The following is a 26,432-nucleotide window of genomic DNA, read 5'->3' as shown; positions in this document are numbered from 1 at the left end:
CCGGGGCTGGAAAGGTAGGGCCCTGGGGGCTGAGTTGATTGGGGACACCGTTGGAGCAAGGCCATGAGGTGGCTTAAAGCCCCCGGGGTCTCAGGTGAATCCGGTCCCTTGGCCGGCGGCGGGAAGCGGCTCAGTGGAAAGAGCCCGGGCTTTGGAGTCAGAGGTCATGGGTTCAAATTCCGGCTCCACCACTTGTCAGCTGTGTGACTTTGAGTAAGTCACTTAACTTCTCTAGTCCTCAGTTACCTCATCTGTAAAATAAGGATGAAGACTGTAAGCCCCCCATGGGACAACCGATCACCTTGTAACCTCCCCAGTGCTTAGAACAGCGCTTTGCACATAGGTGCTTAATAAATGCCATTATTATTATTAAGTCAGGGGCGCCCCTCGAATTTTTGATGAATTTCTGAAAGGTCTGTGACCCCCCTTTCCCCAGGCATCTCGCCCCTGTGCCATAACCTCTTCGCCCTGTACGACGAGAGCTCCAAGCTGTGGCACGCGCCGAACCACACGGTCACCATCGATGACAAGACGTCCCTGCGGCTCCACTACCGTATGAGGTACGGGCGGGCGCGGGCGGAGCTGGGAGGGCGGCCGCCCACCGTTGGGGCCGATCGGCCAGCGTGGGGCCGGCTGGACATCCCTCTCGGTGCCATGGTGCCTCTGGGCGGTACTGTGCGGGCGGGGGTCGCTGGTTTGGGCTTGCGCCTGTCTGGGAGTCCCGTGGAGGCCAGAACAGCCCGCCCCACGGCAGGATCCCGCCCGGGAGGTAAGTAGCACCTGCGGTCGTGGCTGCGATCGTACATATCATCATCAATCGTATTTATTGAGCGCTTACTGTGTGCACAGCACTGTACTAAGCACTTGGGAAGTACAAGTTGGCAACACATAGAGACAGTCCCGTGGGCAGCGCGCTGTACTCCGAGCTTGGGGAATCCCAAACAGAGGGATGGAAGGGACGTGTTCGAAGCTCACGAGGAATGCCAAGCGTCGTACCGAGAGCTGGGGAGGGCACTGTCTGGCCTCAAGGAACGGATGCTTTAAATGGGAGGAGGGAGAAAGACGGGGCGGAGGGACAGAGAGCGGGCACCGGAGACCAGGTAGAGAGCGGAGCCCGGGCGAATGTAGGGCCCACTACCCACCTACCCGTCAGCGTCAGGATGAGTGTGAGGCCGTGAGCGCCGAGGGGCCTCTGGGTTGGCACGGCTTGTGGTGTGGAGAACTGACCATTGTGGGGTGGGACCGAGGCTCCCTGGCCGAGCCGTCTTGTTGCCGCCGTGAGCTAAGGAGAGTTGGCCGGAGGGCATGGATCCCGGGAATTGCCACCCCAATACTCATCCGCATCAAAGGGGGGCCCTCTGGGCCCCATCTTGGGGGGCAGGGGTTGTGCGTTTTGGCCCACACCTGCCCTGTGCCCGGTCACGTCAACGGGGCTCCATCCCCGCAGACCAAGGAAACGCTCCTCCTGGAACTGGGGGTGTCCCGTCCGGGAACTGGGTGGCTATGGAGTGGAGCGGGGGGCCGCGGTCGCTGCTCTCCCCTCCTCCACCCTGTCCTCAAGTGTGGGAACCGCAGCGGGTGGAAGGAGCAGATCCATCCATCGCAGCGTGGCTCAATTGAAAGAGCCCGGGCTTTGGAGTCAGAGGTCATGGGTTCAAATCCCGGCTCCGCCAGTTCATCATCATCAATCGTATTTATTGAGCGCTGACTGTGTGCAGAGCACTGTACTAAGCGCTTGGGAAGTACAAGTTGGCAACATATAGAGACGGTCCCTACCCAACAGTGGGCTCACAGTCTGTGTGACTGTCAGCTGTGTGACTTTGGGCTAGCCACTTAACTCTCTGTGCCTCAGTTTCCTCATTTGTAAAATGGGGATGAAGACTGTGAGCCCCCATGGGACAACCTGATCACTCTGTAACCTCCCCACTGCTTAGAACAGTGCTTTGCACATAGTAAGCTCTTAATAAGTGCCATCATTATTATAATTATTATTATTATTATCGGTGGTATTTATCCCACTGTTGGGTAGGGACCGCCTCTATATGTTGCCGACTTGTACTTCCCAAGCGCTTAGTACAGTGCTTTGCACACAGTAAGCGCTTAATAAATGCAATTGAATGAATGAATTTATCGAGCGCTTACTGGGTGTAGGACACTGCCGCTGGGAGGGTACAGTGCGACAGTCGGTAGACACGTTCCCTGCCCGCAACAAGCTTACAGTCTAGAGAGCGAGCTTACAGCAGATCCGTTTCACGGTACGAGCCCCAGCCTACCCTCCTCTCATTCTGCCGTGGAGCCCACAAACATTCTGGAGCTTTCCTTCGAGCGCGTGTGTCCATTACTGAACCGAACTCCTTATCTTCCCTCCCAAACCCTACCCTCTCCCTGACTTTCCCGCCACTGTAGACGACACTACCATCCTTCCCGTCTCACAAGCCCGCAACCTCGGTGTCATCCTCGACTCCGCTCTCTCGCTCACCCCTCACATCCGATCCGTCACCAGAACCTGCCGGTCTCACCTCCGCAACATCGCCAAGATCCGCCCTTTCAATCCATCAATCGTATTGATTGATTGATTGATTTCCTCTCCATCCAAACCGCTACCCTGTTCGTTCAATCTCTCATCCTGTCCTGAATGGATTACTGCATCAGCCTCCCCTCTGATCTCCCATCCTCCTGTCTCTCATCATCATCATCAGTCGTATTTATTGAGCGCTTACTGTGTGCAGAGCACTGTACTAAGCGCTTGGGAAGTAAAAATTGGCAACATATAGAGACAGTCCCTGCCCAACAGTGGGCTCACAGTCTAAAAGGGGGAGACAGAGAACAAAACCAAACATACTAACAAAATAAAATAAATAGGATATGTACAAGTAAAATAGAGTAATAAATATGCACAAACATATATACATATATACAGATATATATATATATATGTATATCTCCCCACTTCAGTCTATACTTCACGCTGCTGCCTCCTCTCCTCCTTCCCATCCCCCCCGCCCTACCTCCTTCCCCTCCCCACAGCCCCTGTATATATGTTTATACAGATTTATTGCTCTATTTGTTTTTCTTGTACATATTTACTATTCTATTTATTTTGCTGATGATGTGCATCTAGCTTCATTTCTGTTTATTCTGATGACTTGACACCTGTCCGCATGTTTTGTCTTGTTGTCTCTCTCCCCCTTCTAGACCGTGAGCCCGTTGTTGGGTAGGGACCGTCTCTCTATGTTGCCAGCTTGTACTTCCCAAGCGCTTAGTACAGTGCTCTGCACACAGTAAGCGCTCAATAAATACGATTGAATGAATGAATGAATTACAGCTAGCTCAATTCCAGGAGGAGGAGGAGGTGAGAGAGGGGCACAGGTTGGAGAATGGGTGCAGTCAATCGGGGAAGGCTTCCTGGACGAGGTGGATGTGGGGCGACTTGCGGGTGGCGGGCGCCGTGGAGTCCACCCAATCTAGTCCAGTCCCTCCAACTGTCCACCACGTCTGTGGAGCTGAGGGTCGGCTCGGGGCTGGGGCCGCTCCATTGTCCGGCCCCACTGACCTCCCGAGACAGATCAGTCGATCGTCTTTACTGAGCGCTTACCGTGTGCGGGGCAAGAAGCAGCATCATCATCATCATCAATCGTATTTATTGAGCGCTGTACTAAGCGCTTGGGAAGTACAAATTGGCAACATATAGAGACAGTCCCTACCCAACAGTGGGCTCACGGTCTAAAAGGGGGAGACAGAGAACAAAACCAAACATCCTAACAAAATAAAATAAATAGAATAGATATGCACAAATAAAATAAATAAATAAAGAGTAATAAATATGTGCAAACATATATACATATATACAGGTGCTGTGGGGAAGGGAAGGAGTTAAGATGGGGGGATGGAGAGGGGGGCGAGGGGGAGAGGAAGGAAGGGGCTCAGTCTGGGAAGGCCTATTAGCATGGTTCATTAGGAAGAGCCCGGGCTTGGGAGTCAGAGGTCATGGGTTCTAATCCCGGCTCCGCCACATGTCTGCTGTGTGACCTTGGGCAAGTCACTTCACTTCTGTGAGCCTCAGTTCCCTCATCTGGAAAACAGGGATTAAGACCGTGAGCCCCACATGGGACCACCTGATCACCTTGTGATCAGAACAGTGCTTCGTACGTAGTAAGCGCTTAACAAACACCATCATCATTATCATCATTATTATTATTGTTACCTTGTGATCAGAACAGTGCTTCGCACGTAGTAAGCACTTAACAAACGCCATCATCATCACCATCATTATTATCATTATTATTACCTTGTGATCAGAACAGTGCTTCGCACGTAGTAAGCACTTAACAAACACCATCATTATTATTATTAGTATTATTATTATTATTATTACTAAGCACTTGGGAGAGTGCAGTGTAACAGACACATTCCCTACCCACAACGAGCTCACGGTCTATAATGGGTCCCGAGAGCAGAATTGTCTGTGAAGCGGGGCTGCTGCCACCGCTTTCAGGGCTCGGGGGGATGGCCGGCCGGCCGGCGGGCAGCCCTGGGTGGGTGCGGGCAGCCTTGGGTGGGCTGGGTCATCATCATCAATCAATCGTATTTATTGAGCGCTTACTGTGTGCAGAGCACTGTACTGAGCGCTTGGGAAGTACAAATTGGCAACATATAGAGACAGTCCCTGCCCAACAGTGGGCTCACAGTCTAAAAGGGGGAGACAGAGAACAAAACCAAACATACTAACAGAATAAAATAAATAGAATAGATATGTACAAGTAAAATAAATAAATAAATAGAGTAATAAATATGTACAAACATATATGCAGGTGCTGTGGGGAAGGGAAGGAGGTAAGATGGGGGGGATGGAGAGGGTCAGGCAGCGTCCGGTTAGCAGGCCCCTTCCTGCTGCTCCTCCGAGCTGTTTTCCCAGCTTGGCTTCTCCCTTCGCAGTCTCCTCTAGGCCCTGGCCTTCCAAAGCCCTTCCAATCGCCTCTCACCCCATCTCCTCCCCCATACCCCCTTTCCCTCTGTGCCCCCCTCCTCCTCTGCACCTTCCTCCTCCTCCCTCACCCCCCACCCGCCCACTTCCTCCCGCCCTCCCAGGGCCGCTAAGCAACCAGGAAGGGTGCAGCTCCGTCGTCGCTGAATTTTTGGCACCTTTAAGTTGTACCTTTCTGCGTGTCTCAACAGGATATGGCCGTGCCACCACAGGCTCTCTGAACACCTAAAAGCGCTCGCACACAAAGCACCACACTCACCAGACAAAAACATCTGCAACGAAACCAACCACAAATATTTTGTAACTTCCTAACCTCACTGGTCTAGAATTTGATAAAGCAACAACACGCAGGCATTCTGGGAGGGGCCTGGCGGCTCCCGCCCTTTTCTTTTTTCCCTCTCCCGAGCCGAGGGAAGGCTGACCGGCCTGGGATTGGGTGGGGCTCTTGGGGATGCTTCGGAAACGTGATGCAACGCGGGGCTAAGTGGAAGGCTGTATCTCTTTAAGCCTAGGTTTTAAGTTTCAGGCCCCAGTCCAGCTTTTATTTCTGTGATTTAATGATTATTTTAACGTCGGTGGTCTTTACGAAACACTTCCTGTACGCCGAGCACCGCGCTCAGCGTTGGGAGTAGAGGTTACAAGAAAATCTGATCCGACACAGTTCCCGTCCTTGTCCCGCGTGGAGGTCACGGTCTAAGGGGTGGGGAGAGGGGGTGTCTTATGGACAGGTTTTGCAGATATGGAAACTGAGGCCCAGAGAGGTTAAATGTCTCATCCGTGGTCACACAGCAGGCCAGCGGCGGAAATCTGAACCTCCCGACTCCCGGTTCTTTGCTCATTCCAGTAGGCTACGGGGGGTCCGGCCCTCCGAGAGTTGCCAGGGAGCCCGGGAACAATCCCGAGGTGGGCAGTGCCCAGCCAGTTTCCGAGCGGGGTCGTCGATACCGAGATGCCGGAGCCGCGGCCCGGACGTCTGGTCGCCCCGAGGCCGGGAAAAAATCGCCACCACTTCCCTCACTGACCAATTCTCCAGAATTGTGAAATTCTCCCGTCTGGACCACACGCTCCGGGTTGGCCTCCTCTCTGGTTTACAGGCCGAAGCCGGCCCTGCCTGCCTCTTCCCGCCCATTCAGTCCTTGCCTGGCCAGGCTGCGGGCAGCCGACCCATCTTACCCAACGTTCGGTATGGTGCCTTGCTTCCGGTGGGGGCTCCGTAAATATCGTCGCTGCTATTCCTGCCACCCCGTAGCCACATGGCGGGTGGAGCATGGATAATAATGATAATAATAATAATAATGATGATGATGATGATGGCATTTATTAAGCACTTACTATGTGCAAAGCACTGTTCTAAGCGCTGGGGAGATTACAAGGTGATCAGGTTGTCCCATGTGGGGCTCACAGTCTTAATCCCCATTTCACAGATGAGGGAACTGAGGCCTTCCCAGACTGAGCCCCCTCCTTCCTCTCCCCCTCCTTCCCCTCCCCATCCCCCCCGCCTTACCTCTTTCCCCTCCCCACAGCACCTGTATATATGTTTTTACATATTTATTACTCTATTTTATTTGTGCATATTTATTCTATTTATTTTATCTTGTTAATATATTTTGTTTTGTTGTCCGTCTCCCCCTTCTAGACTGTGAGCCCGCTGTTGGGTAGGGACCGTCTCTAGATGTTGCCAACTTGGACTTCCCAAGCGCTTAGTACAGTGCTCTGCACACAGTAAACGCTGAATAAATACGATTGAATGAATGAAAGGTAACTGAGGCCCAGAGAAGTGAAGTGACTTGCCCAAAGTCACACAGCTGACAGTTGGCGGAGCTGGGATTTGAACCCTTGACCTCCGACTCCAAAGCCCGGGCTCTTTCCACTGAGCCACGCTGCTTCTCTAATAATAATCATTATGGTATTTGTTAATCAATCAATCAATCGTATTTATTGAGCGCTTACTGTGTGCAGAGCACTGTACTAAGCGCTTGGGAAGTACAAGTTGGCAACATATAGAGACAGTCCCTACCCAACAGTGGGCTCACAGTCTAAAGTGCTTACTATGTGTCAGGCACTGTTCTAAGAGCTGGGGTGGTACAATAATAATAATAATAATAATAATAATGGCATTTGTTAAGCGCTTACTATGTGCAGAGCACTGTTCTAAGCGCTTGTGCGGATACAAGGTGATCAGGTTGTCCCACGTGGGGCTCACAGTCTTAATCCCCATTTTACAGATGAGGGAACTACAAGATAATTGGGTTGGGCACAGCTTCTGTCATTCATTCATTCATTCATTCATTCATTCAGCCGTATTTATTGAATGCTTTCTGGTTGCCGAGTACTGTACTTAGTGCTTGGGGGAAAGTACAGTGCAACAGTAAATACAGTAAACAGTGACATTCCCTGCCCACAATGAGCTCACAGTCTAGAGGTGGGGAGGCAGTCATCAGTACAAATAAATAAGATTACAGATACGTGCTTTGGTGCTGGGATGGGGGAAGAGTAAAGCGAGCAAGTCAGGTTGATGCAGAAGGGAGAGGGAGATAGGAAAAGTGGGGCATTATCTGGGAAGGCCTCATAGAGGAGATGGGCCTTCAATAAGGCTCTGAAGCTGGGGGAGGGTGGTTGTCTGTCAGATTAGAGGAGGGAGGGTGTTTCAGGCCAGAGGCGGGACGTGGGCCAAGGGTCGGCAGTGAGACAGGTGAGGTGGAAGCCCAGTGAGAAAGTTAGCTTTAGAGGAGCAAGGTGTGCGGGCTGGGTTGTAGAAGGAAAGAAGCAAGGTGAGATAGGAGGGGGCAAGTTGATGGACGGCTCTAAAGCCATTGAAGAGGAGTTGCTGTTGGGTACGGCGGTGGATGGGCAATCGCCGGAGTTTTTTGAGGGGTGGGTGACGTGTCCAGAACGTTTTTGTTGCAAAATGAACCAGACAGCAGAGTGAAGTCTGGACTGGAGCGGGGAGAGACGGGAGGCTGGGAGGTCAGCAAGGAGGCTGATGCAGTTATCTCGGTGGGATAGGGCGATTGATTGCAGTAACGTGGTAGCAGGATGGATGGAGAGGAAAGGGATTTTAGCGATGTTGTGAAGGTGGGACTAAGAGGATTTGGTGACGGATTGAATATGTGGGCTGACTGGGAGAGAGGAGTCAAGGATAACGCCAAGGTGAAGGGCTTGTGAGCCAGGAAAGATGGTGGTGCTGTCTACAGTTATGGGAAAGTCAGGGGAAAGGCAGAGTTTGGGTGGGAAGATAAGGAGCTCTGGTTTGGACATGTTTGAGGTGACGGGTCCCACGTAGGGCTCACAGTCTTCATCCCCGTTTTACAGATGAGGGAACTGAGCCCAGAGAAGTGAAGTGACTTGCCCAAAGTCTCACAGCGGACAGGTGGCGGGGCCCGGATTAGAACCCATGACCTTCTAACTCTCAGGCCCGGGTTCTAGCCACCAGGCCACGCTGCTTCTCAAAGCCATACCGCGTTGGCCGGGAATCGAATCCGGGCCAGCTGCTTGGAGGGCAGCGAGGCTCGCCACTGTGCCACCAACCCGCGCTGCCAGTCACCCCCCCCCCCCCCACCGCCCCCGTCCCCAAATTGGAGCCCAAATTGGGACCGAAGGGCCCGTCTCCCCAAAGAACGGGCGGAGACCGTCTCACGCGGGCAACAGTGTCAAGTGGGTCAGGAGGCAAGCCTGGCCTAGTGACTGGGACTGGACGGGACTGGGAGCCAGAGTGGCCACTGGGCTCCAGTCCCAGCTCTGCAGCGGCCCACTTCATACCTTCTTTCATACCACAGTCTTTTAGACTGTGAGCCCACTGTTGGGTAGGGACTGTCTCTGTGTGTTGCAAACTTGTACTTCCCAAGCGCTTAGTACAGTGCTCTGCACACAGTAAGCGCTCAATAAATACGATTGATGATACCTTCAGGCACGTCCCGGAACCCCTCTAGGTCTCCGACGGGGAAAAGAGCCCTGCTCGCCCCACCTCAGGGATTGAGGCCCAGCTGGGCGACCTAAGGACCGTGTCTGACGGGGCTCTTTGGACTCTACCCCGGGCCTTAGCACAGTGGTTGGACTAGATGCAGTGCCCAGTCAGTGGCAGTAATTGTCCAGTGGTCCACGCGGTCCCCTCTGGCGGCAGCCGCGGAGGATTTGTAGGGGAACGGGGTGGGGCGGGAGGACACCCCTCACATCCAAGCCGTCACCAAAACCTGCCGGTCTCAGCTCCGCAACATTGCCAAGATCCGCCCTTTCCTCTCCATCCAAACCGCTACCCTGCTCATTCAAGCTCTCATCCTATCCCGTCTGGACTACTGCATCAGCCTTCTCTCTGATCTCCCATCCTCGTGTCTCTTCCCACTTCAATCCATACTTCATGCTGCTGCCCGGATTATCTTTGTCCAGAAACGCTCTGGGCATGTTACTCCCCTCCTCAAAAACCTCCAGTGGCTCCCAATCAATCTGCGCATCAGGCAGAAACTCCTCACCCTGGGCTTCAAGGCTGTCCATCCCCTTGCCCCCTCTTACCTCACCTCCCTTCTCTCCTTCTCCAGCCCAGCCCGCACCTTCCGCTCCTCCGCCGCTAATCTCCTCACCGTAACTCGTTCTCGCCTGTCCCGCCATCGACCCCCGGCCCCCGTCCTCCCCCGGGCCCGGAATGCCCCCAATCCCTCTGCCCATCCGCCAAGCTAGCTCTCTTCCTCCCTTCAAGGCCCTGCTGAGAGCTCACTTCCTCCAGGAGGCCTTCCCAGACTGAGCCCCTTCCTTCCTGTCCCCCTCGTCCCCGTCTCCATCCCCCCCGTCTTACCTCCTTCCCTTCCCCACAGCACCTGTATATATGTATATATGTTTGTACATATTTATTACTCTATTTATTTTACTTGTACATATCTATTCTATTTATTTTATTTTGTTAGTATGTTTGGTTTTGTTCTCTGTCTCCCCCTTTTAGACTGTGAGCCCACTGTTGGGTAGGGACTGTCTCTATATGTTGCCAACTTGTACTTCCCAAGCGCTTAGTACAGTGCTCTGCACACAGTAAGCGCTCAATAAATATGATTGATGATGATGATGACAGGAGGACGGGAGGCTTCCGGTCTGGCTCCTCCTCTGCCGGCGCACTCCTCGGTACGCGCTGAAAGCCCCTCTGTGCCAAGGTGGTGGAGGAGGCCGAAAGACCCGGCCCCCAGCCCCGCTTTTCATCCACTCATTCATTCAGTCGTATTTATTGAGCGCTTACTGTGTGCAGAGCACTGTACTAAGCGCTTGGGAAGTCCAAGTTGGCAACATTAGAGAGACGGTCCCTACCCCACAGCGGGCTCACAGTCTAGAAGGGGGAGACGGACAACCAAACATATCAACAAAATAAAATAAATAGAATAAATATGTACAAGTAAAATAAATAGAGTAATAAATATGTACAGACATATATTCTTCACTGGGCCTCAGTTCCGTGTGCACCACGGACGGCAGTGCTCGCTGAGCAGGGGCCAACTGGCTCGGGCTGATTTCCTGCCGGGACTCTCCTCTGTGGCATCCAGACTCCTGTCCGGGTTTGGATGCAGCGTGCCGGGGAAGGAAGGGCCGAGCGAGCAGAAAAACGGTTCCTCGTCGGCCTCGGGGCAGGGCGGGGGTTGCAGGACTGGTATCCGACGACCACCTGCTGACCTCATCGCACCGTACTGAGCGCTTAGCGGAGTATAAGAGCCGCACCACCGGGAACCCCCAGCCTGACGGGGGAGACGGGCAGAGAAATAGCGAATGCTCTCTCCAGTGGGGAGCCCCTTCTGCCTTCCCCTGACCCCTCCTTTCCTCCTCTCCCCTCCTCCCAACTACTGATTCTTCCGTAATAGGAATAATTGGGGTATTTTAAGTGCTCACTAGGTGCCAGAGCACCGTGCTGGGTTAGGTACAATGCCGTCAAAGGTATTAAAAGAGGAAGGGAGAACAGGAATCGAATCCCCATTTTACAGCTGAGGAAATGAGACCCAGAGAAGTTGAGTGACTTGCCCTAGAGCGTAGAAGCCGGGTGTCCTGAGCCCCCCAGCCTCATGGCGTTTCCAGTCGGCCCCACACTGAGTCGCACACTCAGATCAACTAGACTTCTAGACTGTGAGCCCGCTGTTGAGTAGGGACCGTCTCTATATGTTGCCAACTTGTACTTCCCAAGCACTTAGTACAGTGCTCTGCACACAGTAAGTGCTCATTCACTCATTCATTCCATCGTATTTATTGAGCGCTCAATAAATACGATTGAATGAATGAATGAATGAACGCTCAGCTCTGCCCTCCGAAGTACCTAGTCCCGTGCTCTGCTCAGAGGAGGCGCTTAGTGAACAGTACAGATTGATGGAGTGAGTGACAGGGCAACTCCTTGATGCCAACGTCGGCCTACCAAGGGACTGGGCCGCTCGAGCCATCGGAGCCCCTCCGGAATGACCCGTTTTGACCATCTTCGCGCCAGAATCGCCTCCCCTGGCTGCCTGCCACGGGATTATATCTCCCGATGACGGGGTCCGAAGGACAGGGACCGAGATGGGGCCATCAAAGAGAAGATGTTGGAGAAAGGGCTTTGGTCCCGTGGATGCCGTTGGGCAGTCTGAGGTCCCTAAATGGGAGGGCTGGGGCCCGAGTGGGGTTGTGGGGAGGGAGGAGGAGGAGGAACCAGTCTCTGAATGGGGGTGGCCTGGCACGGGGCTCGTGATTCGCGGGCTGAGCCGTCGCCCTGTCCGACTCAGCAAAGGGCTGTTGGCACATCCCGAGGGCCGGATCCTGGCGGCCGCGAGCAGGGTGGGGCCGACTGTCTCCGCCCCGCACCGACCCGGCCCCGGCCCCCTCCGTCCCACAGCGGCCAACCGCTCTAAGGGTTGTGCTGGAGGTATTGGCATCCCCAGCCTTTTGGCTCCTCCGGGTGCGGGGGACCCCTCCCCTCCAATTCTGGGGCCCAGAATGGCTTCCGTTCGAGGCGTGTGAGCGCGCGTCTGGACGTGCCTCCGTATACACCTGTGTGAGCGTGGGCCCACATGGATGTATTTGTGTGTGTATGTGTGTACATGCCAGGGGAAACCAAGTGAATTTCCCACGTTCAAGTTGCATGTGCACAGTTGGGAAACCACGTTTGGGAGAGGAGCGTTGTGGGTGGGGTCGATGCCCTTCGCGGCCCCTCGCCGCCCGAGGTCCCTGACGCCGGGGCCGTCCCCTCCCATCGCCCACCCAGGTTCTACTTCACCAACTGGCACGGCACCAACGAGAACGAGCAGTCCGTGTGGCGGCACTCGCCCCGCAAGCAGAAGAACGGCTACGAGAAGCGGGCGGTCCAGGATGGCACGCCGCTCTTGGATGCCAACTCCCTGGAGTACCTGTTCGCCCAGGTGGGTGTCCCGAGGGGGGCCGGGTCGCAGGGGACAGATCGAGACAAAGGAAGGGGTGGTCTACCCCGCCACGGTCCACCGTCCGCCTCTCTTCTCTTGGAGCCCCAGGCCCATCTCACGGGCCCAGATTTCAGTGGATGAGGGAACAGAGCCTACGTGCTTAGATGGTGTTAGCCCTCATTGCCAGCCAGGGATGGTAGCGCTTACTGAATGCCCGTGGAGGGTGCCGCACCTACTGAGCACTTGGGAGAGTGCTCGAGATGCGCGAGACTTGTTCCCTGCTCCCACGGAGCTGATTGTCTGGCGGGCGAGCCTTCCATCTGAGCCAGAGCTTTTGGCCTTTTTAAGGGAGCGGTGTCCGCGCTCACCCACCCTCTCGCCAGGTGGGCCGACGTCTCCGTCCCGGTCAAGCAGTGGCAGTGACCGAACGTTTGCTGGGTTCATTCAGGGCACTGCATTAAGCGCTTGGGAGGGGATGAGGGGTTCAGAGATGAGGCCCATGCTCAGAAAGAGCTTAGAACATAGTGGGGGAGAGAGAGACACGTACAATTTAGAGAGAAGGGAAAAATGGACGTACAGGCGAGCCTCGGGAAGTGATTGTAAATGGATTCGGGCTCAGTGGTTTGGGTATGCCGATGTGTATTTGGTGCCAAGGTGGTGGGGCGGGGGTGCGATCAGGGGAAGATGCCCTTCTTCCCCCTCGTCGTCCTCCTCCTCCGGCCAACCCACCCATCCTCTCACCCAGAGCGATATAGGCCCCGGAACCCCACTGCCCTGCAGGTGGGAACCGTGGGAGCGGGGGACAAGGGGAAACAGCCGCGGCCGCTGAGCAAGTCGCTCCCGTTCCTGTCGCTCGTGTTGCCACTGCCGCTTCCAGCTGGGTGAGGCCCAGGGACCTCCAGCTTCTCTGCAGAAACCAACCGTCTTTGCCGCTCCCCTCTCAGGGCCCTCTCTGCCTCTTAAATAAGAGTCATCTTCATCATCACCGCTGTGGTGGTCAAGTGCTTTCTCTATGCCAAGCACAGTATTAAGTGCTGGCTTAGGTGGAACATAATCCGGTCAGACACAGTCGCCGTCCCACGAGTGGTTCACAGTTTCAGGAGCGAGGAGAGCAGGTTTAGTGTCCCCGTAGGACAGATGGGGGGAACCGAGACCCTGAGAGGTCAAGCGACTCGCCCGAGGTCACCCAGCGGGCCGACCCAGGGCTCCCGTCCCCGGGCCGTCGTCCTGAGGCCAGCAAGTTTCCAAGACGGATAACGGGATGCCCCTGGGCTGGGGTCACAGCGGGGGAGGGACCGATAGAAATGCCAGTGAAGACCACGGTGCCGCCTCTGTCTGTCCGTGTGGTTTGGCTTCACTCGCTCTCCCCCAGTGCGGGGTGACTTTTGAGAGCCAGCGGCCCCGGCCGAGAAACGAAAGCCCACCTGCGGCAGCGTCCTGGAGCCGGGAGGGCGAGCGGCTCACCGCCCCGCACCCACTTTGGGCCCCGCTACCGGAACCGGGGGCTCGGCTCTGGGCCGGAGAGACCCTGGGCCCGACCGGGCGGGTGGCGAGGGGCCGGGGGCGGGCGAGCGGGAGCGAGGAGGCGTGCCGGTGGGTGGGCCGAGGAAAAGGGACCGAACGGTGGGCCTGGGCTTCTCCTCCCAGGGGCAGTACGACTTGGTGAAGTGCCTGGCCCCGGTCCGGGACCCCAAGACGGACCAGGAGGTGCACGAGATCGAGAACGAGTGCCTGGGAATGGCCGTCCTGGCCATCTCGCACTACGCCAAAAAGAAGAACATGCAGCTGCCGGAGCTGTCCAAGGACATCAGGTACGGCGCGGCCGGCCCGCGGGGGACCACAAAACAGCCAAGCACCACGCTCCCGCCCCGCGAGGCGCTTCGGCTGGCACGGGGTGGGGACCGCGGGAGACCCCCAATGAGGGACGGGAGTGGGGCAGCGGGAAGAGGAAGGACACCGCCCTCCATCCCCTGCCCCCGACCGTAGAAGTGGGCAGGACGGCACCAGCCGTTTCCATTTTCCAGAAGCCCCCCGGCCTCTGCCCGGGCCGGAGCCGCCCACCGCACGGTCAGGTCAGCGCTCGATATGTGCTGTCAGACAAAGGGTTTCAAATGTTTCCGTTCCTCTTTGTGAGGTGTAAAATGTCGGTTATGCTCTAGCTACTTTCTGTTCTTCTGGGCAACTGTCAAATACGCAAAAACAGGATAAATTGCACCCGCGCATGTCTGTGTTTGTCTACAGTCACCCCTCTGAGCATGTCAGTGTCTGCAGGTGTGTGTGTTTCTGCGTTTATGTATCAGTCGATCGGTGGCATTTATTGAGCACTTACCTCATGTAGAGCACTGTACTGAGGTCCTGGAATAATGGTAATAATAACAATAATAGTAATAATGGTATTTGTTAAGCGCTTACTGTGTTCCAAGCACTGTTCTAAGCAGGGAGGTAGATACAAGGTAATCAGTTTGTCCCATGTGGCGGTCACAGTCTTAATCCCCATTTTACAGATGAGGTAACTGAGGCCCAGAGAAGTGAAGTGACTTACCCAGAGTCACACAGCTGACAAGTGACGGAGTCGGGATTAGGGCTTGGTTCCCAAACCCTAGCTCTTTCCACTGAGCCACATTGCTTCTGGAAGGGTACAGTCGAGTCTGCAGACCGATCGCTGCCCTCACAGCGCTTACTGTCTAAATGGGGAAGACAGGGGTTTAAATAATTTACAGATACAGATAAGTGCACCAGGGCTCGGGGGGCGGGCCGACGATCTAAAAGGGCTTAGGGATAAGGACTCAAGCGTGTGGGTGATGCAGTGGGGAGGTGAGAGGAGGTGGGAGTTAATTTAGTAAGGCTCTGGAGATGGGGAGAGTGGTGGCTCTTCGGACGGTGAGAGCGAAGCACAGTGAGAAAGTAGGTCGGCAGTAGAGGAGCGAAGCGCGCGGGCTGAGTTATAGCGGCAGAGGAGCAAGGACAATAAGTAGGGCGAAGAGAACTGATAGAGTGCCGTAAAATCAGCGGTCAGGAGTGTCTTCTGGATGGCAGAGGGATGGACAACCAGAGGAGGTTTTGGGGTCAAGGGGAGACGTGGGCAATGATGTTTTACCTCGCCTGGGTCTGGGCTGATTTCTGTGTAAATTATGTAATTGATTTATTTCTGGTGACATCTGTCGCTCCCCCACCCCGAGACTGTAAGCTCACTGTGGGTGGGGAATGTGTCTGTTTATGGTTGTATCCTACTCTCCCAAGTGCTAAGTACAGTGCTCTGCACAAAGTAAGGGCTCAATAAATACGATGGAGTGGATGAATGAATGTCAGTGTCTGCAGGCATCTCTGTATTTTTGATATGTGGGTGTATGTGTGAATGCATGTGTGCTCAAGGACTCTGTTTCCTTTTCCTGCCGTTGACTTCTGGCCAGCTCTACGGCTTTACCTTTCCATGAGTGGACGGACGGGGCAAGGGACGGGATCCCAGGCTGGGACTTGGGCCACTCGAGCGGGCGTCCCGTTCAGCGCCCAGCTCACGTGTGCTCGGGAGATACTTGCTACCGACTTCTCCGGTCCATCCATCTCCCCCGAAATGCACCTCGTTAATAAAAGCCCTGAGGGATGAGGAGACCGAAACAATGCCTGAAAGAATCCGGGGGGGATCGCTCCGATAACCGGTCACCACCCCCCACAAAAAAAAACCCAAATTTTGTGCCTATGCTGGGTCTAGACGGGGGGTTGGTCAAAAGAATGGTGTGAAATAGGGAGAGCAGAAGTGGTAAGCGGTGGTAGTAGGAGGGGGATCAATCAATCAATCAATTGTATTTATTGAGCGCTTACTGTATGCAGAGCACTGTGCTAAGCGCTTGGGAGGTACAAGTCGGCAACACATAGAGACAGTCCCTACCCAACAGCGGGCTCACAGTCTAGAAGGGGGAGACAGAGAACAAAACCAAACATACTAACAAAATAAAATAAATAAAATAGATATGTACAAGTATGATAGAGTGAGGACCCCCCCAAATCCTGGGGGTGGTGGGCAGAGCGCTGCACTAAGCGCTTGGGAAACACAGACCAAGGAGGGGCCTGTCACGGCAGGGGTAGTGGCAGCCACCTTTGAGTCTCGGGCGGCCTCTCCTTCCCCGCCGGGAACGTCGGGAAGGAGCAGACGGGGAAACGGTCCCCTTCCCTTTCTTCCCCAGCTACAAGCGCTATATCCCGGAAACGCTGAACAGGACCATCAGGCAGAGGAACATGCTCACCAGGATGCGGATCAACAACGTGTTCAAGGATTTCCTGAAGGAGTTCAACAACAAGACCATCTGCGACAGCAGCGTGTCGGCGCACGACCTGAAAGTCAAGTACCTGTCCACCCTGGAGACGCTCACCAAGCATTACGGGGCCGAGATCTTCGAGGCGACGCTGCTGCAGATTTCCTCGGAAAACGAGAAGAACAGGTCTCACTTCGGGGACCACGGGGAGGTCCTTCACTTCGAGGTGATGGTGACCGGCAACCAAGGGATACAGTGGCGGCAGAAGTCCAACGTAAGTGGGCGGGCGGGCTGGCCGGCCCTAGGCCCGGGGGCGGAGAGCAGGTGGTGGGCGCTGGGCTCCACCCGGATCTCCCGGCGCGCCTGGGCACCGGACCCCGCTTCTTCCACGGGTGTGTGTGGTCGGACAGACGTGCCTCGGTTTCCTCGGTACATTCCAGGGGGATGGGAAGCGGCGTGATGTACTGGCTAGAGCATGGGCCTGGGATTCAGAAGATCATGGGTTCTAATCCTGGCTCCACCACTGGTCTGCTGGGTGACTTTGTGCCGCTTCACTTCTCTGGACCTCAGTTCCCTAATAATGGTGGCATTTATTAAGCGCTTACTATGTGCAAAGCACTGTTCTAAGCGCCGGGGAGGTTACACGGTGATGAGGTCCCACTGGGGGCTCACAGTCTTCATCCCCATTTTACATATGAGGGAACTGAGGCCCAGAGAAATGAAGTGACTTGCCCAAAGTCACACAGCTGACAATTGGCGGAGCCGGAATTTGAACCCATGACCTCCAACTCCAAAGCCCGGGCTCTTTCCACTGAGCCACGCTGCTTCCCTCATCTGTAAAATGGGGATTAAGACTGTGAGTTCCACCTGGGACAACTCAAATAACTTCTACCTACCCCAGCGCTCCAAACAGCGCTTGGCACATAGTAAGTGCCTAACAAACACCATTATTATTATTATTATAGTTATTATTCCAATGCAGTCATGGAGCGGAAGCTGAGCCGAATGTTATTTTTTCCTGGTGGTGTGGGAGGGGACGGCTGACTGGCTGGCAGTGGGGTATTAGAGGTGGTGGTAGTAACAGTAGTAGCAGCAGCAGTAGAATTTATTGAGCACCTGCTTGGTGTGTTGTGCCCTGTTCCAGGCTTTTGGGAAATAGAGAGCAACAGAGAACAGCAAAGTGGCACATTTCCTGCCCACATGGAGCTTTAGCTCTATCGTGGGGGGAGGGGGACACGTGCTAAAATATTCACAATTAGGTGTTAAAAATAAAGAAGTGGCTTTCACGAGTCGGGACACGGACCCAGTGAAGCTTGAGGGACCTCTGACTGTGGTGACGTTACCAGAGGCGCGGATGAGAGAGGGCCAGGTGGCTCAGGAGGCTCGGGCATCGCCCCCGAGCCGCATCGGTGGGGGTGACCTCCAGCCCTCTCCCACGCCCATGGGCCCGGGCTGCTCTCCGATCTGGGTGTGGCGGTGGCCACGATGGCCAGCTGGCCGGAGCCGGGCCTGGCAGACCAAGAGATCTGGCCTCGACGTGTGCCCTTCTGGTTGCCACCGCCGTGGAGGGTGGGGTCGGAGCTGGGGAAGGCCCAGACCCGGCAAGGCGATGATGGAGGGAGCGGGGCTGAAGCGACGTAGGGCCCTTCAGTCCGGGGGAGAGGAGTGGACTGATGGAGGACGGGATTGGCGCCTGCCACACTGGAGGTGAAGATGGGGCCAACACGAAAGTGTCGTTTACCCAATCCCACGCCCTCAAGTCTGTGGGCAGCCCGTGGAAGCGAGCGGGGAGAGGGACCACAAACCAACCTAGGCAAACCCACCTCCCCCAGCACGAGGAATGGCCCAGGAGTAGGTTCCCAAAGGGTTTGGCAAACGGCCTGTATTGGATCACAGGTGGGAAGAAGCAGCGTGGCCTCGGGGCTGGATCCTGATCCCGGCTCTGCCACATGTCTGCCGTGTGACCTTGGGCAAGTCGCGTCACTTCTCCATGCCTCAGTTCCCTCAGCCGGAAAATGGGGATGAAGACTGTGAGTCCTTTGTAGGACAGGACCGTCCCCGACTTGGTTAACTTGTATCTACCCTAGCGCTCAGTACGGTGCCTGGCTCGCAGTAAGCACCTAACAAGTACCATAAAAGAAAAAAAGTGAGGGGGCGTGGATCTTGGAAAAGTCGCTGGAAGAACCGATAGAATTTGGCAACGAGTTGGCAGGATGAGAGGAGACCAGAATGATGCCAGAGGTGGCACCTTTGCAGATGGGGATGGTGTGAGGGAGTCTTCGGGTGGAAAGACGAGCCCGGTTTGGGGCACATTGACATTGAGGGGTGCCAGTGGCACTCCTCCGTCTTGAGGTCTTGGAGCCGGGAGGGAATCTGAACTCGCAGAGCAGGAGATAGGTCGGGATCAGTACGGTAGATTTGGGAGCCATGGAGGTGGTTGTCCAAGTCTTGGGAGCAGAGGATTGTAAGCTTCCCGAGGGCACGGGGTCTTGGCTTCTCAGAGATAGTCCCGGGGTGGGTTGACCCAGACCGACCTGCGCCTGGCAGGCGGAGTTGCTACGATGTTTATTGAGCGCCGGCTGGATGCAAGAATAGTAACAATTATTGTGGCTATTATTTGTTAAGCGCTTTCTCTATGCACCATGCTGAGGGTGTAACCAGATCCAGTAGGTGCAGTTGGGGCATTCATTCAATCGTATATTGAGCGCTTACTGTGTGCAGAGCCCTGTATTAAGCGCTTGGGAAGTACAAGTCACAGTCCCTGTGTCACAAAGGGCTCACAGTAGGAAGAAGAACAGATCTTGAATCCCCATTTTACAGTTGAGGAAGCCGAGGCAGGGAGGCGCTAAGTGACTCCCACAAGGTCATACAGCCATCAGGGAATAATAATAGGTGTGGTATTTGTTAAGAGCTTACTATGTGCAAAGCACTGGGTTGGATCCATGCAAATCAGGTCAGACGGAGTCCCCTTCCCACTTGGGGCTCATGGTCTTAACGCTCATTTTACAGATGAGGTAACTGAGGCACAGAGAAGTGACTTGCCCATGATCGCACAGCGGGCATGCGGCAGAACTGGGATTGGAACTCATGTCCTTTGACTCCTTTCCACTAGACCACACTGTTTCTCGAGAGGCGGAGCCGAGATGAGAACTAGGCTCCCAGAATCTTTCAACTAGGCCGCGCTGCCCGTCCTGTCCTAAGCACTCGGGAAAGTCCAACAGAGTCGCCGTCTGAGGTTGCCGTCCCCTCGGACGAGGGGGCTAGGCCCGTGGCGGTGGGATCTGAAACCCCTCGGTCTGTCCTCCAGATCGCGCCCGTCGAGAAGGAGAAAAGCAAGCCGAAGAGGAAGAAACTGGAAAGCAAGACCAAGAAGGAGGAGGAGAAAATCAAACTCCGGGAGGAATGGATCAGCTTCTCCTACTTCCCCGAAATCACCCACATCGTCATAAAGGAGTCAACCGTCAGCATCAACAAACAGGACAACAAGCGCATGGTACGGGGCGCTCGGGGGTGGGTGGGGGGTGGTCCTCAGAGACCGGCAGGCCCCATGGGAAGTCCGGTGCGGAGCGCTGGGCGCGGGAGAAGAGCTAACTTGTCCCACCCTGCGAGAGCTTGCAGTCTAATGGGGTCCTGGAGGGTTTGGGCCGGAGAAGTCCCCCTGGCCTGCTGACCCCCAGTCTGCTCCGGGAGGGGAGCCTTAGCGATAGTGGCCCCTCCGCCTGTGGAGAGGATGGCTCCCGGAGGGCATCCGCTACACCCCCTGCGTACTCGGGTGCCGCAGGGGTGGACTGGGAGGCGGGATCCTCACCAGCAGTTGCCCACTGTGCCCAAAGAGGAGAGGTCTCTCCAGGGGGGCTGAGCAGTCATTCCCTTTAGCAGGGTCGGTACCCCGATCGCCCCAGTGGGGAATTTTTCGGAGCAGGGAGCCCCGGACGGGGCGGGTGTTTCAGGATTTGGGAAGCAGCCTGTCGTTTGGAACCCTCCTTCTGCCGTGGCTTCCGATCATTTTGCGGAGAGGCGAGTTTGGGTTTTCGGGCCGTACGCGGGGTCCCTCTAGTTCTCTCCCTCGAGCCTCGTCACACGCCTCCGTTCTCTTAGATCAGCGTCCCGGGGTGGGTGGCGTTCCCAGCTCTCCCAAGGGACGCGCTGATTTCCGAGAGCATTTATCGGGCACTTGCCAGGTGCCGAGGCAGACTGTGGAGAATCACAGTGGACCCGGTCCGCTTCCGAGCCGGGGCTCAGAATCGAAGGAGGGAGAGCGGGATTCTCACCCGCATTTTACAGATGAGGAGACTGCGGGCCAGAGAGGATGGGTGAGGCGCCAGCGGCGGAGCTGGGATGAGATCCCGGGCCGCCCGAGCTCGTGCTCTTCCCACTAGGCCGCACTGCCTGGTGGGCCCAGACTGGCCCCCGTCAGCACGGCCTCAGCTTCTGGGCCGAGCGGCGGCCCGTCGGCCGGCGGGCTCGGGAGGGTTGGCAGCCCGCGGACCGACCCCTCGCCCCGTCTTCTGCAGGAGCTGAAGCTGGCCTCCCACGCGGAGGCCCTGTCCTTCGTGTCGCTGGTGGACGGCTACTTCCGGCTCACGGCGGACGCCCACCACTATCTCTGCACGGACGTGGCCCCCCCGCTCATCGTCCACAACATCCAGAACGGCTGCCACGGGCCCATCTGGTGAGCCCCGGGGCCGCCCGCCACCGTCACGGGTGGGCATTGGGGGTGGGACCCGGTAGCCCCATGCATGGATTCCAGTACGTCAGTCAACGGTACCTATTGGATGTAGAGCGCCCGGGTGAGTACGGAGCGGCGGGGTTGGTAGGCAGATCCCTGCCCACGAGGAGCTTGCGGTCTCAAGAGGGAGACTCAAATGGCAGATGGGTAAGTGCTCTAGAGGGGGTTGGATGAAAATCAAAGTGCTTAAGGAGTAGCGAGCCAAGTGCGTAGGCAGCGCAGAAGGGAGAGCAAACAGTAGAGGCGAGGGCGTAAGCAGGGAGGCCTCGTGGAGGAGACACGATCGTCAGAAGCCTTTGAAGGAAGGGGGAATCCTGGACCGTTGGCTAGGAAGTGGCAGGGAGTTCCAGCCCAGAGGGTAGATAATAATAATGATGGCATTTGTTAAGCGCTTACTATGTGCCAAGCACTGTTCTAAGCGCTGGGCGGGGTTTACAAGGTAATCAGGTTGTCCCACATTGTCATCATCATCAATCGTATTTATTGAGCGCTTTCTGTGTGCAGAGCACTGTACTAAGCGCTTGGGAAGTACAAGTTGGCAACATATAAAGTCCCTACCCAATAGTGGGCTCACAGTCTAAAAGGAGGAGACGGAGAACAAAACCAAACACACTAACAAAATAAAATAAATAGAACAGATATGTACAAGTAAAATAAATAAATATGGGGCGCACAGTCTTCGTCCCCATTTTCCAGATGAGGGAACTGAGGCCCAGAGAAGTGACCTGCCCAAAGTCACACAGCTGACAAGTGGCGGAGCCGGGATTCGAGCCCGTAACCTCTGACTTCCGAGCCCGGGCTCTTTCCGCGGTTCCACGCTGCTTCTCTCGGTGTGGGCAAGAGGCTGGTGGCGAGAAAGACGAGTTGCGGTGGCCCGCAGAGCACTGTACTGAGCACTTGGGAGAGCGCATTAGAGTTAGTTGACACAGTTCTTGCCCTCGAGGAACCGACGGTGTATTCCGAGAGCAGAGCACTGTGTCTCTGGGAGAGGGCCGGAGACTTAGCGGAACTGAGCCCTGCCCGCGAGGGGCCTCTGGCCCGGCTGCCACATTTGCAGATAGAAGAGGAGAAAGGAAAAGCGGCCCTGTGGACCAGCAGATCAGTAGCCGGGAGCACCTGTCAACGTGCGGGAGAAGTGCTCCGGGTGGATGAGGGTGCGGGGGGTGCCGAATGGGACCCGAGGAGGGTCCGGAGGGGGCCCCGTGTCCCGGAGAAATGCCGCCGTCAGCCGGGAAAGCCGCTACCCCAGCTCCACTTCTTTGCCTCAAACTAAGGATTGTATTTATTAAGGGCTTATAGTGATAATAATAATAATGGTATTTGTTAAGCGCTCACTTGGTACTTAGTGCTGAGGTAGATACACGATCGTCAGGGTGAACTCAGTCCCTGTCCCACTTGGGGCTCACAGTCTCAAGCCCCATTTCGCAGATGAGGGAACTGAGGCCCAGAGAAGTGAAGTGACTTAATGATAATAATAATAATAATAATAATAATAATAATAATAATGATGATGATGATGATGGCATTTATTAAGCGCTTACTATGTGCAAAGCACTGTTCTAAGCGCTGGGGGGATGCAAGGTGATCAGGTTGTCCCACGGGGGGCTCACGGTCAACCCCCATTTTACAGATGAGGGAACTGAGGCCCAGAGAAGTGAAGTGACTTGACCAAGGTCACACAGCTGACAATAGGCGGAGCCGGGATTTGAACCCACGACCACTGACTCCAAAGCCCGGGCTCTTTCCACTGAGCCACGCTGCTTCTCCCTTTGCCCAGGGTCACACAACAGACAAGTGGCAGGGCCGGGAATGGAAACCATGACCACCTGATTCCCGGGCCCGTCCTCTGGTCACTACGCCGTGCTGCTTCCCTGGTGTCTGTTGTGGCGCTGAGCTCCCCACAGATGGGTTGATGACGTCCATGTGGCCCGGCCTGGGGGGTTGTGGAGGACCGGGGATGACCCCCCTACCCCCCCACCTCGCCCCCCACACATTTGTTGTTCTCCTCAGAGACCCTTCCCGGGGGTACCCGGGACCATCGCAGCTGAAGGAGTGGTTTTGGTGCAGATTAGTTCAAATCCCGGCTCCGCCACTTGTCAGCTGTGTGACTTTGGGCAAGTCACTTAACTTCTCTGGGCCTCAGTTCCCTCATCTGGAAAATGGGGATGAAGACTGTGAGCCCCCTGTGGGACAACCTGATCACCTTGTATCCCCCCAGCGCTTAGAACAGTGCTTTGCACATAGTAAGCACTCAATAAATGCTATTATTATTATTATTATTATTATTATTATGGTTTCAAGGGTGCCAGCTGGGGCAGGGGGGTTCATTCATTCAATCGTATTTATTGCGCGCTTACTGTGTGTAGAGCACTGTACTAAGCGCTTGGGAAGTACAAATTGGCAACATATAGAGACGGTCCCTACCCAACAGTGGGCTCACAGTCTAGAAGGGTTGTCTATAGACCGATGGGAGGGAGGACGGGAGGGTCTGCTGTGTGACCTCGGGCAAGTCACCTAACTTCTCTGCACCTCAGTTCCCTCATCTGTAAAATGGGGATGAAGACTGTGAGCCCCACGTGGGACAACTTGATCACCTTGTATCCCCCCAGCGCTTAGAACAGTGCTCTGCACATAGTAAGCGCTTAATAAATGCCATCATCATTATTATTATTATTATTATTTGTGGGACAGGGCTGCCGGCAGGCTGAGCTGGGCCAGGGCAGGAGGCGAGCCACCCACCCGTGGGGTTGAATGAACGCCTGTCGTGTGCAGGGCGCTGTACTGAGCGCTTGGGAGAATCCAGCACAATATTACCGGTAGACCCGATCCCCGGACCCCCGGAGCTCGAAGTCTTGCCGGGGAGGCGGGCCTTAAAGTCCAGTCGGGGCCAGAGAGGCGACAGAGCGTCAGGGCGAGCCGCCCCCTCCCACCCCAACGCCCCCCATCCTCCCTCTGAACCCCGGCTCCTTGCAGCACCGAATACGCCGTCAACAAGCTGAGGCAGGAGGGCAACGAGGACGGGATGTACGTGCTGCGCTGGAGCTGCACCGACTTCGACAACATCCTCATGACCGTGGCCTGCTTCGAGAACGCTCAGGTGGGTTTTGTGGTGACTTGTGAGGCCCTTACGATGGGTCAGACACTGATCCAAGTGCCGGGACAGTGTGTCGTCCAGCACGGGACAACACTGTCCCACCCCGGCTGCCCCTCGGCCGGGCGGGGAAGAGTTGGGTGGCCGCCTGAGCCCTCCCGCCGCTCTCTTTCGCAGCAGGTGGTCACCGGCGCCAAGCAGTACAAGAACTTCCAGATCGAAGTGCGGCAGGGCAAGTACAGCCTGCACGGCTCCGACCGGGCCTTCCCCTCCCTGCGAGAACTCATGGACCACCTCAAAAAGCAAATCCTCAAGACCGACAACATCAGCTTCATGTTGAAGAGATGCTGCCAGCCCAAGCCCCGAGGTGGGGGTCCGCGGGGGCGGAGGGGACGCATGTGGGGGCACCGCCCTGGGCATTGCCATTTTGCGCCAGGCGGCTTCGGCGTCCCCCAGTGATGTGGAAGCAGGGGGACGGCCCCTGGGCTTCTGGTGACTGGGCTTCCCCAGTTGGAGTGCTTAGTACAGTGCTCCGCACACGGTAAGCGCTCAATAAATACGATTGATTGATTGAGAAGAGGGGGGACAGATCTGTGCTTGCGGTCGGGAAGCGTCCCCCTCTCACTGCCAGTTAGTGTACACATCATCATCAATCGTATTTATTGAGCGCTTACTATGTGCAGAGCACTGTACTAAGCGCTTGGGAAGTACAAATTGGCAACATACAGAGACAGTCCCTACCCACAGTGGGCTCACAGTCTTATCCCAAGTGCTTAGTACAGTGCTCTGCACACAGTACGCCCTCAATAAATACGATTGATTGATTCATTCTGCCCTTCCTCGGGGCCAAGCACCGTGCTGAGCACTGGGACAGATACTGGCTAATTAAATCTGACACACGGAGCTCCCAGCGAAAGCGTTAGGGAAGGAGAGCGGGTTTCAGCAGCAGATCCGGGATTAGAACGCGGGTCTCTTGCCCCCCAGCCCCCTAGGCGAGGCCAAGCTGCTGGAAAACTCGGCCTCGGTTTCCCCCGCCGGCTCCCCAGCTCTGCTGCGGGGCCCTTCGGAGGGGCCGTGGGCTAGGGTCCGTCCCCCACCGCTGGGTTGGCGGGGCGGCGCCCACCGGCTGGGGTCTGGGATCCTCATCTGCCGGGCCGGGGTCGGGGGTGGCTCCCTGGGCGCCGGACGCCGGGGTCCCTGCGCTGTGGGGGCGACACCTCCCTGTCCCTGCCCCCCGCAGAGATCTCCAACCTGCTGGTGGCCACGAAGAAGGCGCAGGAATGGCAGCCCGTCTACACCATGAGCCAGCTCAGCTTCCACCGCATTCTTAAAGAGGAGATTGTCCAGGTCGGGCCACGGCCCCCCACCCCTCACCCCTTCCTCGCCATCCCAGCCTCCTCCCCCACCCAAGTGCCACCCGCCAGCCCCCTCCCCAGCAACTCCACGAGGTCTCCCCCCGGGGAGAGGAGAGCGGCGGGGAGCGCGCCCGGAGCCCCAGGACGCCACATCTGCCTCCCCAGGGCGAACATCTCGGCCGGGGGACCCGGACCCAGATCTATTCGGGGACTCTGGACTACAGGGACGACGAAGGGAGCGCGGACGAGAAGAAGATGAAAGTCATCCTCAAAGTCCTGGACCCCAGCCACAGAGACATCTCTCTGGTAGGCGGCCGGCCCTCCGGGGCCCTCCCCCTCTGCTCCCCCCCTTCCCCGTCCCGTGCTTCTCAGTCTAGTCGATCCATCGGTCCGTCGGAGGGAACGAATCGAGCGTTCACTGAGGGCAGCGCGCTGTACGTAGCCCAAGGCCGAGGCCCGTTCCCGGCCCTCGAGGGGCTTCCATTTGAACGGGGGAGATGAGGAGCCAGAGGGACAGGACACACACCTGTCAGGAAGAAACAGCCGTGGAGCCGTAGTAATAGGCGTTAAGGGCACGCTGCGTGCAGAGCACTGTACTGACTACTGGGAAGTGGCACTCAAAGGGGAAGTTAGGCCCAGCCCCTGGCCCTCGCGGCGCTTGTGGTAGTTGGGGA

At 56.1% G+C, this 26,432-nt stretch overlaps 1 protein-coding gene across 4 annotated transcripts in view; it reads left to right on the top strand.

The window, feature by feature from the left end:
• The window catches only part of JAK1 (Janus kinase 1), a 129,538-nt gene that overhangs the window by 92,899 nt on the left and 10,207 nt on the right, over nucleotides 1–26,432 (top strand). For 3 of the 4 annotated variants that reach the window (XM_038753300.1, XM_038753302.1, XM_038753301.1), the window contains exons 4-13: nucleotides 437–560; nucleotides 12,180–12,333; nucleotides 13,981–14,144; nucleotides 16,515–16,857; nucleotides 19,891–20,076; nucleotides 21,098–21,255; nucleotides 24,286–24,409; nucleotides 24,581–24,770; nucleotides 25,644–25,750; nucleotides 25,924–26,064. In XM_038753300.1, coding sequence (XP_038609228.1) covers nucleotides 437–560; nucleotides 12,180–12,333; nucleotides 13,981–14,144; nucleotides 16,515–16,857; nucleotides 19,891–20,076; nucleotides 21,098–21,255; nucleotides 24,286–24,409; nucleotides 24,581–24,770; nucleotides 25,644–25,750; nucleotides 25,924–26,064 — 1,691 coding nt within the window. The remainder of the gene's footprint in view (nucleotides 1–436; nucleotides 561–12,179; nucleotides 12,334–13,980; nucleotides 14,145–16,514; nucleotides 16,858–19,890; nucleotides 20,077–21,097; nucleotides 21,256–24,285; nucleotides 24,410–24,580; nucleotides 24,771–25,643; nucleotides 25,751–25,923; nucleotides 26,065–26,432) is intronic. The other variant, XM_038753303.1, reaches the window with a different exon arrangement.

The sequence above is a fragment of the Tachyglossus aculeatus genome, chromosome 10 (assembly GCF_015852505.1).
Source record: "Tachyglossus aculeatus isolate mTacAcu1 chromosome 10, mTacAcu1.pri, whole genome shotgun sequence".
NCBI lineage: Eukaryota > Metazoa > Chordata > Mammalia > Monotremata > Tachyglossidae > Tachyglossus > Tachyglossus aculeatus.
This window is presented reverse-complemented; position numbering and strand designations above follow the sequence as displayed.